The sequence below is a fragment of the Eumetopias jubatus genome, unplaced genomic scaffold (genome assembly GCF_037043125.1).
Source record: "Eumetopias jubatus isolate StellerSeaLion01/CBP00866 unplaced genomic scaffold, mEumJub1_p1.0 scaffold_9, whole genome shotgun sequence".
Classification (NCBI taxonomy): Eukaryota; Metazoa; Chordata; class Mammalia; order Carnivora; family Otariidae; genus Eumetopias; species Eumetopias jubatus.
Window position 1 is genome coordinate 36160457 of NW_028274815.1, and position 18402 is coordinate 36178858.

At 38.7% G+C, this 18402-nt stretch overlaps 1 protein-coding gene across 1 annotated transcript in view; it reads right to left on the bottom strand.

The window, feature by feature from the left end:
- The window catches only part of NPHP1 (nephrocystin 1), a 52839-nt gene extending 36401 nt beyond the window's left edge, over positions 1 to 16438 (bottom strand). Inside the window, exons 1-6 of the mRNA XM_028117183.2 lie at positions 16357 to 16438; positions 13491 to 13564; positions 9313 to 9373; positions 8152 to 8276; positions 3323 to 3548; positions 2918 to 3019 (exon numbers count right to left, since the gene is read on the bottom strand). Coding sequence (XP_027972984.1) covers positions 2918 to 3019; positions 3323 to 3548; positions 8152 to 8276; positions 9313 to 9373; positions 13491 to 13564; positions 16357 to 16425 — 657 coding nt within the window. The 5' untranslated portion in view covers positions 16426 to 16438. The remainder of the gene's footprint in view (positions 1 to 2917; positions 3020 to 3322; positions 3549 to 8151; positions 8277 to 9312; positions 9374 to 13490; positions 13565 to 16356) is intronic.
- Positions 16439 to 18402: the final 1964 nt, after the last annotated feature.

The following is an 18402-nucleotide window of genomic DNA, read 5'->3' on the forward strand; positions in this document are numbered from 1 at the left end:
AACACGGTTCAAAGTCAACAAAGAAAATATCTGTCACAGATTTCCAAGGGTTAATACCGTTATCCTGAAAATATTACAATACTCTTATAAATCAATACAACTTAAAAAAATCTCTTAGAAAAATAGTCAAAAGAACTAAAAAGGAAATTTACAAAGAAGACATAGAAATGATTATAAAGTATATGAAATGATGCTCAACCTTATTAGCAGTACAATGAACGCAAATAGAAACAATAATGGGCCTCTTTTTGTCTACCACACTGGCAAAAGGATGGATGGCAGCCATCTGTGGCACATGTATGGGGAAAAAGTATTCTCAGATGCTGGGGATGAGAGAACAAATAAGCATGACTTTTCTGAAAGGCAAAATGGCAAACTAAATCAAAATATAAAGGTGTAAACCTTTTGAGCCAGCACTGAGCACCTAGGAATTTATCTGAGGGGAATAAATCAGACAAATCTACAAAGATGTCTGTGCAGACTGATTAGAACACAGGTTGTTGGTTGTCTACCACCTAAACTTCACCTCTTTTCTTTTTAATTTTACTTATTTATTTGACAGAGAGAGACACAGCAAGAGAGGGAACACAAGTAGGGGGAGTGGGGGAGTTCTTGAGAAGCAGGCTTCCCGCTGAGCAGGGAGCCTGATGCGGGGCTCGATCCCAGGACGCTGGGATCATGACCTGAGCCGAAGGCAGACACTTAACAACTGAGCCACCCAGGCGCCCCTCCACCTCTTCTTTTCTAACAGAATCCCTGATTTTAGCAATGAGCCAGCTAAAAGTCTGCATTTTCCAAATCTTCTTTGCAGCTAGGTGTTAACAACAGACTCAATTCTGATCAAGGAGATATCATTGGAAGGTTTTTTGTAAATTCCAGGAAACCAACTTAAAAAGATAGCAGGTCATGCCTTTTGGCTTCTTATTCCCCTTTCTTCTTTTGCTTCTTGGAATCATTAAAATATCTAGCAGCCAATTTACCTATCTCTTTAGATAAGCCTTGGAAGACTTGCCTCTCACGTAAGTACAGAGTAAAATATTAGATGGGGCCTTCACATTCCTTTCATTGCCTACCTCCACACTTCTTCCATGCATGAGACAAATATGCTTCTACCTTATTTAAGCCAATATTTGGGGGGGATCTTTTGTATCTCACAGTGGAAGCTAACTGTAGCTCCGTGCAACATAATTTGTAGTTCTTATAGGTTGGAAACAACATGTCCATCTACATGAAATTGGAATACTATGCTACCAATGAAAAAGATGATTCAAACCTGAACTGTGCAAGACAGCAGCCACTCGCCACGTGTGGCTACGGACACTTGAAGTGTGACTACCTCAAACTGAGATGTGCTATTTTGGTGTAAAATATACACTGGAATTTGAAGACTTGGTATGAAAAAAAAGAAAATATTTTTAAATATTGATTATAGGCTGAAATGATAATATTTTGATATATTAGATAATATATATTATTAAAAATGTCACCTGTTTTTTTTCCTTTTTTCAAATGCATGTTGTATAATAAAAATATATATATATTTAGTCTTTATTCCCACTCTTAGGAACTCTTGCCAAGAGCTCCTAAAACTCTTGGAACTTCCTAAGTGATAGGAGTGTCTTATGTTATTCATAACAAGCCCCTTTCAACCAGACTTGAGTTTATGCTAATGAGGTGATGGGACGCGGGGAGCAGGCTGCCAGAGGAACCAGCCATGTGATTAGAGGGTTAGAACTTTCAGGGCACCACCACTACCACCCTCCTCACCTTCAGCGAGGATAAAGGAGCAGGAAACTGAATTCAGTCACCAATGGCCAATCACTTATTCAATCATGCCGATGTAACAATACCTCCATAAAAACCTCTAAAAGACAGGGTTTTGGGAGCCTTGTAGGTTGGTGACCACATAGAATGCTGTGCTGGGTGGGAGGGTGGCCCCAGAGAGAGCATGGAAGATCCAGGTCCCACTCTTTCCATTTCCCAATACCTTGCCCTATCCATGCCTTCCATTTGGCTGTTCCTGAGCTGTAGCCTTTATACTAAACTGGTAAACACAAGTAAGGTCACCTGAGTTCTGGGAGTCCCTTGATCAAATGATCAAACCTGAGGAGGCATGTGGGAACTGAATTTATAGCTGGTCACTCAGAAGTACAGGTGGCCTGTGGAACTTGGGACTGGCAACTGAATTAGGGCAGCTCGTGGGGTGAGCCCTTAACTTGACAGGTCTGCGCTAACTCCAGGAGTTAGTGTCAGAATTGAATTGAATTGTTGGACACCTTATTGGTTTCAGAAAACTGGTGTGGAAAACAACATGTATTTGGTGTTGGAAAAAAAAAATCACACAATTAAGTGTTAGAAGTGCTATCAGAAAAAAAGACATCTCAGTGTGGTTATGAGAAAATTTAAAAATGCATTTATAGTTTGCATTATTTTTCTATTGGACAGCGCTGATCTAGACAGATATCCATATATATTGGCAAAGAAAATGACCATGCTATATAATGAAATATTAAAAAAAAGGCTGCAAACACGCATGTACAGTATGTGTACATCCAAGTAAGGGATCTTACATTAGTGGAAGTTAACTGTGGTTTCGTTTGACAACCTACAATAAACTATTAATTTTTATGATCAGCATTAATGCACAAAGCACTTTGTGTCATAACATTCTAGGCCTCACCTGCATAACAGCTCTTCACAGATCCCCAGGACTGTTAACACACAAGATTTTCCCCATGCCCTGTCCCTCTAAAATTAAAGTAAATTCTATATCTCAAGTCACTCACCAGTCAATTGATCAAAGAATACAGCTAAACGTTTTATTAAAAATGAAGACAAGTTTTGAAAAAAAATTTTTTTAAATGGAAAAAAAGTTTTCAAAGGAGAAAAGGGGAAAGAATAAACAATAAAGACTAACCTCCACGTAGGTTCTGGGAATGAGACCTTTGTTTCCTTTGGCATTCTTAGCTATCCACCAGCCATCAGGTTTTTTTTCAATTACAAGGAGAATTTCCCCTTTCTTAAATCAAAACAAAGTAAAACATTGTAAATTAAAATTGACCCCTAAATTAGAAATTATCAACACTGAAACTATTTTCAAAAATAAAATAGCATTTAATTTCACCATTCTCTTACCATATAACTTTGATAACATTTCACATGATCACTGTCTATAAATCATAATTTTTACTTATTTTATTAAAAGAGATTGAGTCTTTAAAAACAATACCAGGAACATGTAATCTAGGCATATAGCTAGAGTTTTCTTATTCTGTCAGGTATGCAAACTTATCCTTAGGTTAAGTTCTAGTCTTGTTTCTACCTTAAATGTAAGATCCCCAGCTTGCTGAGCAGTAAAATCTCCAATGGCAATGTATTCTGTACTTGTTGCCTGGTGGTGGGATTCATTTTCCTGTTTCTCTTCCTCTTCTGTTTCTTCTTCCTCTCCACCACTTTCTTCACTCTCTTCTTCATCATCTTCTTCTTCATCTTCTTCATCATCATCAGCAGAATCATCATGTTCTTCTCTTTCAGTAGGTGCCCCAATTCTGTGAAAAATAGTTCTATGATAAGGACCACTTGAAATAACGTATAAGAACAGATCAAGTAATGAGGACAGCTTCTACATACAGAAGATCCTACCCATATTTGGAACTGGGCAAATAAAGGAAATAAGGAGAAAGCACAACTCATGGTTTCTACCATCTAGGGAACAATATGTGACTTGAGGGACTGAGTGGTGAAGGAGTTAATACATCTGAGTCATGTATGGGACACGGCCGAGCACGCATGGGACTTGAGGTCATGGGACATGTGTTCAAGTCTTGGATTCATCCATCCCTTCAGCAAATGCTGCTTGAGCGCTATGATACAGTGGTTACAGCACGGGCTCTGAGTTTACATTCTGGCTATGTCCTCTCCTTGTTGAGTGACCTTGCGTAGGTTTCTTTTAAGCTTTCCATTTCTCATTGGTAAAGTGAAGGTTATAATAGAACCTGCCTCACAGGACTGTCACGAAGATTACATGAGTTACAAATCCGCAGAGGGTTTAGAACAGTGCCTTCCTGCCACAAGTTTTTAATAGAAGTCCGCTATGATGATGATAATGATGTATGTCAGGTCCATGTCAAACACAGTGGATACAGAACCTGGTAAATCACGTAAACAATTCCCTGTCCTCGAGGAGCTTACAGTGAGACAATCTAGAAAATGGGTAATTACAATATAGTTTGATAGGTACATTAGAGGTATACACAGGATACTAAGGAAACACATAGAGGGACACTTAACCTACACTGTATGGGTGGGGATCAGAAAAGGCTTAGAATTAGGTCTGGAGGGATGACTTGGAATAAATGAGTTAAAAAGGAAGTAGAAAGGAAGGAGAGGGAGTGAGGAGGCTCAAGTTGAGGGAACCTCAAGTAGCTCATGAATGGTAGGACAAGGCTTGAAGAAATGAGTAAGAAAGAGATGAGGCTGAAAAGAGGTGAGCAGAATGTAACCCATGTGAGCTTTCCTTCTAACACAGTCTCTAAGAATGAAGTAAGAGAAGGTCATGATCTCATCTGTACTTTGAAAAGATGACTAGGCTACAATGTGGGGAACAGACTGGAAAAAGGGCTAAAGGCAAAGGTGGCTGTTAAAGTGAAACAAGACAACAGTATGAACTAAATAAAAAAAAAACAGCATTAGGATGAAGAGAAAGACGTTTATAAAGGTATTAACGAGGTACAATGGGAGGTGAGGGAAGAGAGAAGAATTAAAATAATACTAGTTTGGATGAGTCACTAAATCTCTCTGAGCTTTATTTGTCATTCAACACTTCAGCAAAGTCATCAAATGTTTCCTGGGCACCTACTGTGTGACAGACACTATGTGCTTGGGATACGACAATGAACAAAACAGAGATCTTTGCTCTCCTAAAGCTTACATTAGAGAAGCTTATCTTAAAAATGGGGATAACAACATATTTAGACTGATGCAAATGAACATTGCTAAATATGAAACCAGCCAATTATGAGATACTCTCCAGAATAAAGAGTACAGAGTACTGGGTTCACTTGGTTTAAAATATTTGTGGGATACCCTCATACCACAGTGACCTAAACATAAACAGTAACTTTTTTTTTTAAGATTTTTATTTCTTTATTTGACAGAGAAAGACACAGTGAGAGAAGGAACACAAGCAGGGGAAGTGGGAGAGGGAGAAGCAGGCTTCCCGCTGAGCAGGGAGCCCGACATGGGGCTCGATCCCAGGACTCTGAGATCATGACCTGAGCCGAAGGCAGATGCCTAACGACTGAGCCACCCAGGCGCCCCACATAAACAGTAACTTAACAAAATTTTTACACCATAAAAATAAAAACCCATAAAATATGTCATATTGATTTTCAAAGTGCCCTTTTCCCTTTTTAGGAGATCTTTTGTACATCTTTTATGAGTCAATTATTCTAAAATGTTGCCAAGGATAATGGGAACTTGACATGATTATTCATGGTCCTTCTTCATTGTGTTAAGAGAGTGAACTTTAATTATTGATTTTTGAATGTTAAACTAACCTTGTGTCCTGGAATAAATTCCACTTACTCATGCTGTATTGTCATTTTGAAATGATACTGGATTGTTTGCTAATATTTTATATTGGGTTTGTTCATGTGTTCATGAGGGCCTTGCTATTTTTCTTATAATATTCTTGTCAGGTTTTGTTATCTAAAGCTCATAAAATGATTTGGGAAATGTTCTTCTATTCTCTATAAAGATTTTGTAATACTGGTATTATTTCTTTTTTAAATGTTTGCAGCAATTCATCAGTGAAGCCACCTGAGAATTTATTCTGTGGGAAGGTTTTTAATCACACATTCAACTTCTTTCGTAGATATTTTAGCAGGACTATTAAGATTTTCTCTTCACCTGTGTCAAGTACCTTTTATTTTTCAAGGAAATTATTTTTTTCTGGATTTTCAAATGTCTTGGCATAAAGTTGTTCATAATATCTTCACAGCATCCTTTTAATTTCTATAGGATCTGTAGTGATTAGTTTTCATCCTTGTTTTCTTGTTGTTTTCCTTTCTCTTTCTCTTTTCTTGATCAGTCTTGCTAGGAATTTATCCATTAATTAATTCTTCCAAAGAACTAACTTTTGGCTTTATTGATATTATCTACTATGTCTTTTTATTATTTATTGTTTTCTGCTCTTATTTCTATTATTTCCTCCTTTCTACTTGCCTTGGGTTTAATCTCTTGTTCTTGTCTTCTTAAGTTGGAAACTTCAATAACTGATGCTCAACTTTTCTTCCTTTCTAAGGTATACACTTAAAGCTATAAATTTTGTTAGCTGCCATTTCTCTGCTTGATTCCTCCTTATCCATCCAAGCTATCCATCTTTACCGACAAATTCTTTAACAAGCTGAAAACAGTTGTTTTATAGTTCTTGTTTGCTAATTTTCACATTTGGGTCATCTGAGCTTCTACTGGTTATTTTTTCTCCTTATTATATGACATTTTCCACCTCTTTGAATCTACATATTGAATCAAACTGAGAAACTTCTCAGTCATTGTTTCATCAGATATTTTACAGTTGAAGAACGTTCATTTTCTACATTTGAATGTTCTTAAAATACTCCACTTTTTTCCATTTCATCCATCTTTTCTTCTTTTAACATATTAATCATTATTTAGAAGTCTTTGTCAGCTAATTGTATTATCTAGTTCAGATCTAAGTCTGCTTTTACTATCTTATTATTTAGTTGCTGATTATTTATTTACCGCTGCTCTTTTGTACTTCCAGTAATTCTCTTATTAGTGACTATTACGGATGAGACATTTAGAGACTTTGGATTATGTCATCTTCCTCTATAGTGTTGAATTTTACTCTGTTACACAGTTAAATTATCATGTTCCTGTTAAGGTCTGGTTTTAGGCTTGGACAAGATCTACTTCAGTCTTGTCTTTATTTCAAGATCACAGTTCTTAGTACTAGGGTATTTTCAGTACTCCTAATAACAGCAATGACAATGACAGCATGACTAAGGCCTTCTGTGATCTCCACTAAATGCCTGAAGCATTTGCCAAAGTCTCTTTATTCTAACTGGGTACAAACGCCAATATTTTTCCAGGATTGTATGACTTCCAGAATCTTTTAAGCTCTCAGTCTCCTAGAAGGTACTTTCTGCCAGTGCTTCTGGAATCACGCTGTGTAGCCCAGGAGTCTATTCAGATTTCTGTAGTTGTCTCTTGCAACTCCTTTCTCTCTCCCAGAAGCCCCAAAGGCCTTGGGAACTCCAAAATTTGATCTCTGCCTCCTGAGCTCAGTGATACGGCGGCTCCCTGTTTAGGATCCACCTTCCTGTACCACAGCCCATAAATTTTCCCCACGGAGAGGATCTGGGTGAATGTAGAACTCAAGTTCCTTTGTTATCCTGTATTAAGGCCATCAGCCTCCTTGGCTGATGTTCAGTGACTTCGACCAGCTGTTTTGTATACTTTGTCCAGATTTTATAGCTGTTTATGGTAGGAAGGTTAAGTCCCAAACCAGCTACATTGTCATTCTCAGTACTCGAAATCAGTGGAAATTCTAGAATCCTTGCATCTACATCCTTTAGCATTTTTCCCAGGATAGTGTAAAAGTATGTGAACAGCACTTGAAGAGTCTAAATAGTTAATTTTTTTCTTTTGCTTTCCACAAATTGGGTTTGTTTAGACCAAGTTTTCTTTCCGCTTTGCAAAGGCTGTTATTAACATCCACGACAGCAGACAAACAATGCATACTTCTGCCTCTAATTTTTAAAGAATATTTATGAAAGAAGGAAGCAAATAGGCAATCCAAATAATTTCTTTTTATATAACAACACTGACATTAGAAGCATCATCCTTATTTTCTAACACTTGTTTATTTAGCTATTCAGATTGCTTTTTTGTTTCCCCAACTAGATTATAAATTACCTAAGGGCAGAGATTATGACTTTCACTTCTTCACATCTTTCATAGGATCTAAGACTTTCTACTATGCACAATAAATAAATGTCAACTGATTACACCTGTTATCACCATTCATTTATATCTATACTCTTAATATGTCTTTATTCTGAATCAAACATTAAAATTGTTGGTGACATAATATCTGACAGAAAGAAAGTAAGGAAAGAAGCATACTCGGTTATATTTTCTCTACTTATGGACACGGCAAGTTCCTGCAGCTGGCGGGTAAGCTTATCCAAAAGACTGCGCTCCTCCTCTTTTTTCTGATTATAGTTCCCGACAGGAGCAGGTTCATCAGCCTATGAGAGAATATAAGTATATTTCACTGAAAAATTTATTTCAGTTTCCTATTATATTTATTTTAGAAGGAAAAAAATACTCCAGTAAGTTCTAGAAGACAACATAAACGTCAACATGAGACTAGGCTACCTTAGAGAAGTAAGATTAAGAGAAATGTAGATTATTATATTGAAATGTAACCCAAATGAAGAGATAAATAAAATTATACTACTTGGTTTTTTGTTTGTTTTCTTGTTAGCTCTTCCAGACCCTCTATAGTCCGTAAGAGATAGGTTCCAGACAGAAGATAGGCTTTGGAGTCAAAAAGACAGGTGCCAATCTCAGGTGCTGCCACTTTTTGGCAGTGAGACACTGAGAAAGCTGCTTCACCTTTGGGAGACTCAGCTTCCTCACCTGTGAAACAGGATAATTAGATTTCAAATTTAGGGTCAGCCTGCCTCCTAAATTCAAGAGTTTTGTGTCATTGAAATTCGGAAGAGATGCTCAGAATGTGGGTAGGAAGACTTTTAGATACCTTCCACTTTAAATGCTCTGTGAGTCTCTGGCCCTGGACACTTAGCTGAAGCTCAGGCTCATACTAACAGGGAAAATCCTGAAGGAACTTCTGAGAGTAAATTCTAGTTCCTCCTATTTCTGTAGAGTCACTGACATTAGAGCTGCCATGTGATACAAGAAGCTTCTTCACCACTTACTCAGGGCCCGATTATGTACTCTCCCCACAGTGTAATGAAAATCAAAACAACTCTTAACTGTAAAACAGAAAACTTACACAATGTAAAATTAAAAATAACTTCCTGGATCTTCTGGGTCCTCAATGCTGGGTAAGTTCACCGAAGCTGAGCTTTTCTCAGCATTTAGAGGCCTGGCTTTTCTGCTCCAAAGCACACACTCAGTAAGCCAGTCGGGCAAGTCCGCACTGATCACAGTTAGACTGTGATCAAACCCAGAAACTTACCCACTCTAATGAATTCCTACTTAATGAAAATATCTGCATAAAAACAGGTTTTCTGTAATATCATTAACCATAATACTTACTTTGTTTAATTTTTGAAGAGCATTTTTATTTTCATCTATTGCCTGTTTTAATTGGATACATCTAAATTTTCAAAAGAAAGAAAAAAATATTAATTTTTCTGTTGTCAGGCTGGAAAGTTGTTTTTAAAAAATCATACATAAGTCTTTAAGCTGGCAAGGCAATTAGCTATTGTATGAATGATGTTAAAAAGTTCACCTGTAACTGCTTTTCCACCCACCAGCTTGGGTGATCCTCACAGGCTTTAAGGTACACAGGTATGTGTGTACCAGAAAGCTTCAGAAAGCTTAAGTGACTCTGAGTTTCAGTTTCCTATCTCTAAAATAAGGAAAGCACTGGACTTCAAAATGCTTCTCCAGCCCTAAAATTCCATAAGCCCACGACCTAGCCCAGAAGACGCCCTTAAGGACGATAATGACAAAGTATACCGTGCATCACGCATAATGCTAGGCACTTCGCGAGTGCCACCTCATTTGAGCCTCACACCAATTCTCACTCTGGCAGAAGGAAGGTGAGGTTCTAAGAAAGGGTCACAGTTGGTCAGTGGTGGAGAAACACGTGAAGAAAGAGTTTAGGATTCTACAGCTGGCCTCTTCCCACCGCAGCATATTCCCCTTTTGAGCTTGGCCCATCTAGATGGATACAGTGTTTTAATTATTCCAACAACAGTTCATATAATGTAGCTTAAGTCTTAGACCCCTGTAAGAAGTATAAAAATGACTGAAAATGGGCTACATCTAATAATGACAGTTATCAAAATTCAAATGTTTTCTAAAAAAAAGAACCTGTGATGGGGCGCCTGGGTGGCTCAGTCGTTAAGCGTCTGCCTTCGGCTCAGGTCATGATCCCAGGGTCCTGGGATTGAGCCCCGCATCGGGCTCCCTGCTCGGCGGGAAGCCTGCTTCTCCCTCCCCCACTCCCCCTGCTTGTGTTCCTGCTCTCGCTGTGTCTCTCTCTGTCAAATAAATAAATAAAATCTTTAAAAAAAAAAAAACCTGTGAGAGTCAGTATTTTTATGCTGTTTGTGTAATTCTTTTATTGTAATACTGTAATATTGACCTGCAAGAGTCAATATTTTTTATGCTGTTTGAGTAATTTTTTTTCTTACAGAAACTAATGAGATGAAGTAAGTAGCAAAAAGGGGGACAAAAATCCTTTGTGAAAGAGGCAGAAAAGAAGGGAAAATAGCAAACTGTGGCTGACCCTGCTAGTTACTTATCCAAAAGCCCTTCCACCACCTGCTTCTATGCTGACAGGGTTAGCCCCCCATTGACGCTGACACTGACAGTGCTCAGAATCCACTGTGAGTAGGGTCGGTGTGTGCCCCAGTGCTGGCCGACAAAACATGAAAGAAATATGTTGGGTACTGCCTCCCATTTTATCCTCCCTGGTGCAGCATGTAAAGAATTCTTCACCCTTTCTGCTTTTAGATACAGACACCTGAGGACTCTGTAAAGCTGAGAGGAGCCATCACAACTAGATGAGGATGACAGAGCACAGTGACAGCAAGGGCTGGTCTTGAGGACATCACGAGCCACTTATCCACCCTGGGAGAACCTACTTCCAGACTTTTTGTGGAATGAGACTGACTGTAGAGCCACTAGTTTTAACAGGTGCCCTGAAGAATCCTAACTGAAACTAGACTCAAAAATTTCACTTAAGAGCCAGAGTAGAAAACCATGAAACAAATTATTTATTATAATGATCCCCTTCATATCTATAAAATTATTAAACTCTTCATACTATTCAGATATTTTAAGATTTCTGCATCAGGATAAAAACGCAAGCACACGTTCATCTTCACCACCTCCTAAAACCCCATCAAAAATGATTAATAAAACATTTTAAGAGATATTAAACCCTGAATGTAAGACAATGAAAGAGGGACCACCTGTCAACAAGATATTTCAACAAATTTCTGCTGCATGGAAAAAAGATGGAAGCCTGTTCTTCTATAAAGAGAGGAAGAAGCCCCTAAGAGGAACAAGATCTGCCAGGCAGAGAACACCACGATTTGGGTCAGCAGGTAGGAAGGACTAGGGAGGGAGGGGTAATTAATGTGTGTCTAAGGGAATATATTATGAAGTTCTACAGATGAAGTCAACCACAATGGCTGGGATTTGTTTTATATATTATGTTATGTTATGTTATATTATATTAATTAAATGATATCCATAACATCTAACCTATAAAGGCAATCAATCTTAAAGCAATCTATGGGCTTTATATTATTTAGGAAGAGAGTAAAGATACTGATTAAGTTCAGATTTATTTAAGGCCCTTTGATAAGAAGTCTGGCTTTTTAAAAAGTCTGTTCACAGAAAATCTGAGCCAGCTAGCTTCCCCTTTCTCTTACCTCACCCCCTCTGCTCTCCCTCCTTACCAGAGGATTCATCTCTAAAAAATAAAGTTAATGAATGACCTAGGGAGAATTACAGTTGCCAAATAAGTTTTCTATACACCAGGGTTAAAGCACATCATATTCTGGCATTGGGCATTCCTCAGCCTAACAGCTAGTTCCCTGACCCTTGAAAATCCCGGCCCACGTACGAAGAACTTCATTCTCATTCAGGGCATAATACTGTAGGAAAGAGACCTATATATACAACAGTAGAAGAATCCTGGACTGCTATCTGGAATAATCAAACTAGTCCCTCATTCTTAAATAAAAATGGATAACCCAAGGACCACCAGATATAATAAAGAAAACCAGCAACATGGAAGATAAAATTTACACCTAACCAAAATTAAATAAATATATAACTGGAGTCCAGAGGAACCAAAGAAAGAATTCTCTTTCCCAGGTGTAAATAAAAAGACAAAGAAATAAAAACTTTTAATGGGGAGATAAAAGACCAAGAATAGTCCAGGAGGTTCAATACCTGACTCAAAGGTGTTTCAGGAAGAAAGGGACAAACAGAAGTAAAAAAAAAAAAAAAAAAAAAGATCTAGGAAAAGGAAATCTCCCAGAACTTATGAGAGACAAGAGTTTTCAAGTTGAAAAGACTGACTGTTTAGCAGGATAAAAATGACACCTAAATACATCGTGATAAAATTTCAAAACACCAAGGCTGAAGAGAAAAGCCCCGAACAAGTCAATTACAAAGGAATGATCATCACTGAATGCAAAGAAACCTGACAGTATCTTCAAAGGTTTAAGTAGAAATTATTTTTACTGTATAATCGGCCAATTATTATTCAGATGTAGGGGCTGAGAGTTTTCTGACCAGGTCCCAGGATCTGAGGCTACAGTAGGCCAACTCTGCCTCAGCCACTATGTTGACACTGAGCAGTTTTTACAGTTGCTGTCACAAGTCCGTAATCTTCAGGTTTAGCTTAGTTTTTCCTAGATCCTTAGTTATACCATGATGTAATCCTTCCATTTGATTCAAATGGACCAAAGCCTCCCAACTCCAGTGAGACTGCAGTGAAATTTTCTTTTGCTTGACTGAATTCTGCATTTCTCAGCAGTCTTCAAACATTTTTTTTTAAAGATTTTATTTATTTATTTCAGAGACAGAATGAGAGATAGAAAGCATGAGAGGGAAGAGGGTCAGAGGGAGAAGCAGACTCCCTGCTGAGCAGGAAGCCTGATGTGGGACTCGATCCCGGGACTCCAGGATCATGACCTGAGCTGAAGGCAGGTGCTTAACCAACTGAGCCACCCAGGCGCCCAGTCTTCAAACATTTTTATTGCCTGCCCACTGTAATGTCTTATAGCAAAATCATGGTAGACATATTAACAAACCACTGTGGGAACGTTTTTCTCAAGGATATTAATAAGTATCTCATGGTGTTATCGTGAAAATTAATCAAGAGGTTTTAGAGTGTGGACCACACTGCTTGGGACATAATAGAGTACAGAATAAATGTACAGAGTACAGAATAAATGTAAGTTGCTGCTTTATAACATTTGTAATTCTCTATTTAATCTTACCATTCCATCACTATTTAGACCTGGGAGATAAAGATAATTGCAAGAAATATTTTTAAATACATTTTGGAAAATTTCATTCACTGTTACCTCAGTATTATTTCCCATTATTATTTTGTCTTTTTAGAAATTGTGCCATAAAAAAAGGAAAGAAATAACACCTCAAACAATTTCTATGCTATAAATACTGCCCACTGAAATGGAAGTATGGTTTCTGGAAAGTTTATATAATTTAGTAGGTTTTACCTTTGGTAAATATCTCTCCTTTTACTGGCATCTAGAGCTCCTTTCAATCGACTCTCAGAAAGCAAGCTATCAACCTACAATAAATAGAGACTGTTAGAATATATTGTTAAATACCATATAACCTTAGGAAATAAAATTTTAATTCTCTTTTCCCAATATTTCACAATGAACACTTTTAAACATACAATGAAGTTTAAAGAATTTCACAGTGAACCCCCATATACCCACTACCTAGATTCTACCATTAACATTTTACTATACCTTTTTGATCTATCTATTCATCAATCCATCTTATTTTTTATGTATTTCAAAATAAACTGCAATCCTCATAAATGATGTACCACGAGTATCGCTGAGAATTCAATGTTCAGTAAAAAATTTACATACAATAGAACGCACATATCTTAAATATACATTTGCTGAGTTTTGGCAAATGCACACACCCATGTAACTCTAACCCCTATCAACATACAGAAAATTACCATTACCCCAGAAAGTTCCCAGAAAGGATGTACTCTTTTGTGTCATCCTTTCACACAGCATGTTTTTGAGACACTGCCATACAGAATCATTAGTTTATTCCTTTTTACTGCTCGGTAGTATCGTATGAATACGTGACAAGTTTGTTTACTCTCATTCTTCTATCTTACACCTTGACTTAGCATTTTCTAAACACTACACGTAACCTTCCCAATGTCCCCCCAAAAGAAATACGTACCCCATGTGGGTACGTATTTCTTTTGGGTTCTTTTCTAAAGATGATGAGGAGAAGATAAAGTGGATGAAAGAAGAGGGAAGAAGAGAAACTGATGAGAAATTGAAATTCACTAGTTTCTTCTCTACACTTGCTATTTTGGCATCTGAGCGTTAGTTACAAATTCACAGCTGGTGACAGAGTCAGTCTTAATAGGCATGACCCAGGTGGGCTCTTGATTACTTGTCCACGGACACCAAATTGGAAATCTGTTTGTGTTTTGCTTCAGGTGTCCGTTGTGGAGACAGGGAAAACCTAGCTCCCACTATCAGGGAGCCCTTCCCAGACACTCAGGCTATCAGAAGACTCCAGGGACAAGTCTTCTGCAGGTTGACTAATCTTCGTAATTGCTCTGTTTCATCTTTGTCTTAGTAATAATTTTCTTTGTAGTTTACTTCTGAAACTTTCCTGGTTCTCCCAATGTCCCACTAAATTTAAAGTCAGATACAGAACCATATTAAGCATCTAGCCAAAGCTCACTTAAGTCAAAGCCTCATCAAGTTTTATTTCTACCAGAAGAGTATTCTGTTTTTATTGCACCACTGTAAAATCTAAAAGTCACTTAAGAAATATTTATCTATCAAATCTTTGTACTTTTTATTTTTAAAATTTTTATTTATTTATTTTTAAAGATTTTATTTATTTGAGATAGTGAGAGCACGAGCCGGGAGACAGAGGGAGAGGGAGAAGGAGAAGCAGGCTCCCCACTGAGCAGGGAGCAGGATGCGGGGCTCGATCCCAGGACCACTGAGCCATTCAGGAGCCCCAAATCTTTGTACTTTTTAAATGAGAGTCCAAAACAGGACCAAATATGAGCACTCAGTAAATCTCTTGTCTATCAAAGATTAGACAATAATTTTATTTAATAGATCAAATTAAAAAAAGTAAAATTAGCAAAGCGAAATAAGAATTTTGGAAAAAATTAACAAGCCATTAATTACTACTTATTTTTTCAAGTCATATATATTTGGTGTTCAAGATTATGAAAATATCAAAAAGTATGAAGAGAAACATAATAAACATCAGCATTCTAGCGCACACAGTTACTATCCTGGGTTGTTTCCTTCAATCTTTTTTCTACGTATATTAGATATAAAATAATTTTATTGAAATACTGTATGTTCAATTTTATATCTTATATTTTCTAACTTGACATTTTATCACAAATATTTTCCCTAACACACTAAAATATTTTAACAAATTTTAATAATACTATTGTATCCCATCTTAAGTTATTTATCCATTCCCCTATTACTGATCATTTAAGTGATATCCAGTCTTTTCTATTATAAGTAATATTGTGATGAACACTTTTATACATTAATCTGTCCCAATAAATTTTTTATTATTATGTATGGCAAATCCCTGGAAATGTAATTACCCAGCGTAGGAGCGCAAATATTTACTACATCTTGTCAAACTGCTTTCCAGAAATGCTGTACCTTATACTCTGGAGCAGCGTATATAAGTTCATGTTTCATCACACCCTCCCCAGTACTGGCCATTGAGATTTTTTAAATGTTTGTGATGTTTTATTTCCTTTGCAGTTGCTTATTTTTTAAGTTGACTTTTCTCATGTTTATGAGCTCCCTGCACTTCTTTAGTTCATGTCCTTTGCTAATCTGTCGTATCCTAATATTTTTCTTACCTATTAGGACTATTCTTTGACACATATTTGGTTTGAGTTCATGTGAAGCAAAAACAGCCTTCACTGAAAGATGGCTCGAAGGTAAGGGGGCAATAGAGTGGAGGAAAGCAATGGGCGCGGAGATGGTTGGAAAAGGTTATTGTTAAGATTAAATTTGGAGATGAGGTGGGTTAAGGGTGTTGTCAGGTTGGAGACTGAGATGTTAAGAGAAGGGGGAGGGCGCTTCGTCGATGGGTCACGATTTTCGGGAGGTTCAGCTTCCCGGGGGTTGTGTTTAGGAGCAGGAGGGGTTAGAATCGGGGTTAGTGCCGGGATGCTGGGGTGGGGGAAGGAGCGCTATAACTCGGGAAGGAAGTGGGTCGGGGTAGGCTGCCAGGATTAGGGGGCACCCCAGATCTCGCCCGCCGCCACAGCCCAAGCAACCTCGTGGTGCCCAGGCCCCCGGCTGGACAGCCAGACGATACCTGTAGCTTCAATTCCTGACTGCGGCGCTGCAGGGCCTGCAGAGGATTGCGCTGCCGCCTAGCCAGCATCTCCCTCGCCTCGGCGCTGAGCGCGCACCGGTCGCCAGGGAAACCACGGCGGCGGCGTGGGAAGGTGACGTAATCACTGCGCGTCCGCCTCGCGGGCGAATGGAAGAAAAGCGTGGAGGTTGTTGTATGCTGTGGTGACCTCCGCGCCACTCCGCTGGTCCTGGGCTCTCCGATTAGGCCCGCTGCCCAGGTAGTCCTATTTTACTGGCCAGGGTTGGGGTGGAGGTGGGAGAGAATGCCCAACGGCGCTGGAAACTACATGTCCCACGGTACCGCAGTATTACCACGCCGTGACTGTCGGGGTTCTCGGTGTTAACGGCATTTGTTTTCTGATGCCAGTTTTGCTAAAGTAATCTTAAGGTACAATTTAAGCATCTTAAACTCTTAAATTAACTGCAAGGATAGCTTTCCTATGTGGCCTGCATGGGATACATGATTTTGTCGCATATTCTCACATCAAAGGACAATTTTTAATTCTTTGCCGTTTGGGGTATTGCTGGTTCCATTTCATTTTAGTTTTGCATGTTGTCACGTTGTCCATCCTGAGTTCTGTGAGGACGGTGATTTTGTCTGCTCAAGTGTCTGAGCAAATAATTACGATCTCCATTTTGTATCTTAGGGAAATTGTAGTAACATTTTCTCAGGTGGTACTGAATCCTCTAAGTCCAATTTCCAAACTTTGCACGACACCCAATAAGAATGATGATGATACGAGCTCAATTTTCAAATGTTGAACTACATAATATAAATGAATGCGCTTCAGTACAACAAACAGGTTGATTCCACAGGCCCAACTACTATGTTACTTGTGTACTTTTTTCTTCAAATATACATAGAGAAGAATGACAAACAGGTGTCCACCTCATTGAATTTTCACACTGAACACACCCTCATGTCACATCACCCAGATTGGGATACAGAACATTACCAGCACCCTAAGTAGTCTTCCTCTTCTAATCCCTACCCACCCTCCTATGCCAAAAGTAAACACCGTCCAACTTCTAACAACAAAAACTTGATTTGCCTCTTAAAACTGTACAACAGAATCATGCAGTGTGTCCCGGCATCTTTTTGGGCTTTTTTCAGTCAACATGTTTGTGAGATGCATCTATATCATGGTATGTAGTTGTAGTTTGTTCAGTTCTCATTGCTCTCTGGTATTTCATTGTGTGATACACTCCTAATATACGTATTTGAGCTCTGTGTCATTGGACTCCCTGCTCAGTGGGCAGTCTGCTTCTCCTTCTGCCCCTTACCCCACTCGTGCTCTCGCTCAAATAAATAAATAAAATCTTTATTTTTTTTAAAAGATTTTATTTATTTGACAGAGTGAGAGACAACGAGAGAGGAAACAAGCAGGGGGAGTGGGAGAGGGAGAAGCAGGCTCTCCGCTGAGCAGGGAGCCCAATGAAGGCGGTGGGGGGGGGGGGGCTCCATCCCAGGACCCTGGGATCATGACCTGAGCCGAAGGCAGACGCCCAATGACTGAGCCACCCGGGTGCCCCTCAATAAAATCTTTTTAAAAATTGACTCAAATAGCCATAGTATTTTCCTTTTTTTTTTTTTAAGATTTTATTTATTTATTTGACAGACAGAGAGCACAAGTAGGCAGAGTGGCAGGCAGCGGGAGAGGGAGAAGCAGGCTCTCTGCTGAGCAGGGAGCCGGACATGGGGCTCGATCCCAGGACCCCAGGATCATGACCTGAGCCGGAGGCAGCCGCTTAACTGATTGAGCCACACAGGCGCCCCCATAGTATTTTCATTAAAAAGGTTTGTAACAGGGACACCTGGGTGGCTTAGTTGGCTCAGGTCATGATCTCTGGGTCCTGAGATATGCCCCACAGTTGGGCTCCATGCCCAGCAGGGAGTTGTCTTCTCCCACTCCCTTCGCCTCTCCCCCTGCTCGTACACTCACTCTAATAGATAAATACAATTTTTATTTTTTATTTTTCTTAGAGAATTTTTTTTTAATTTATT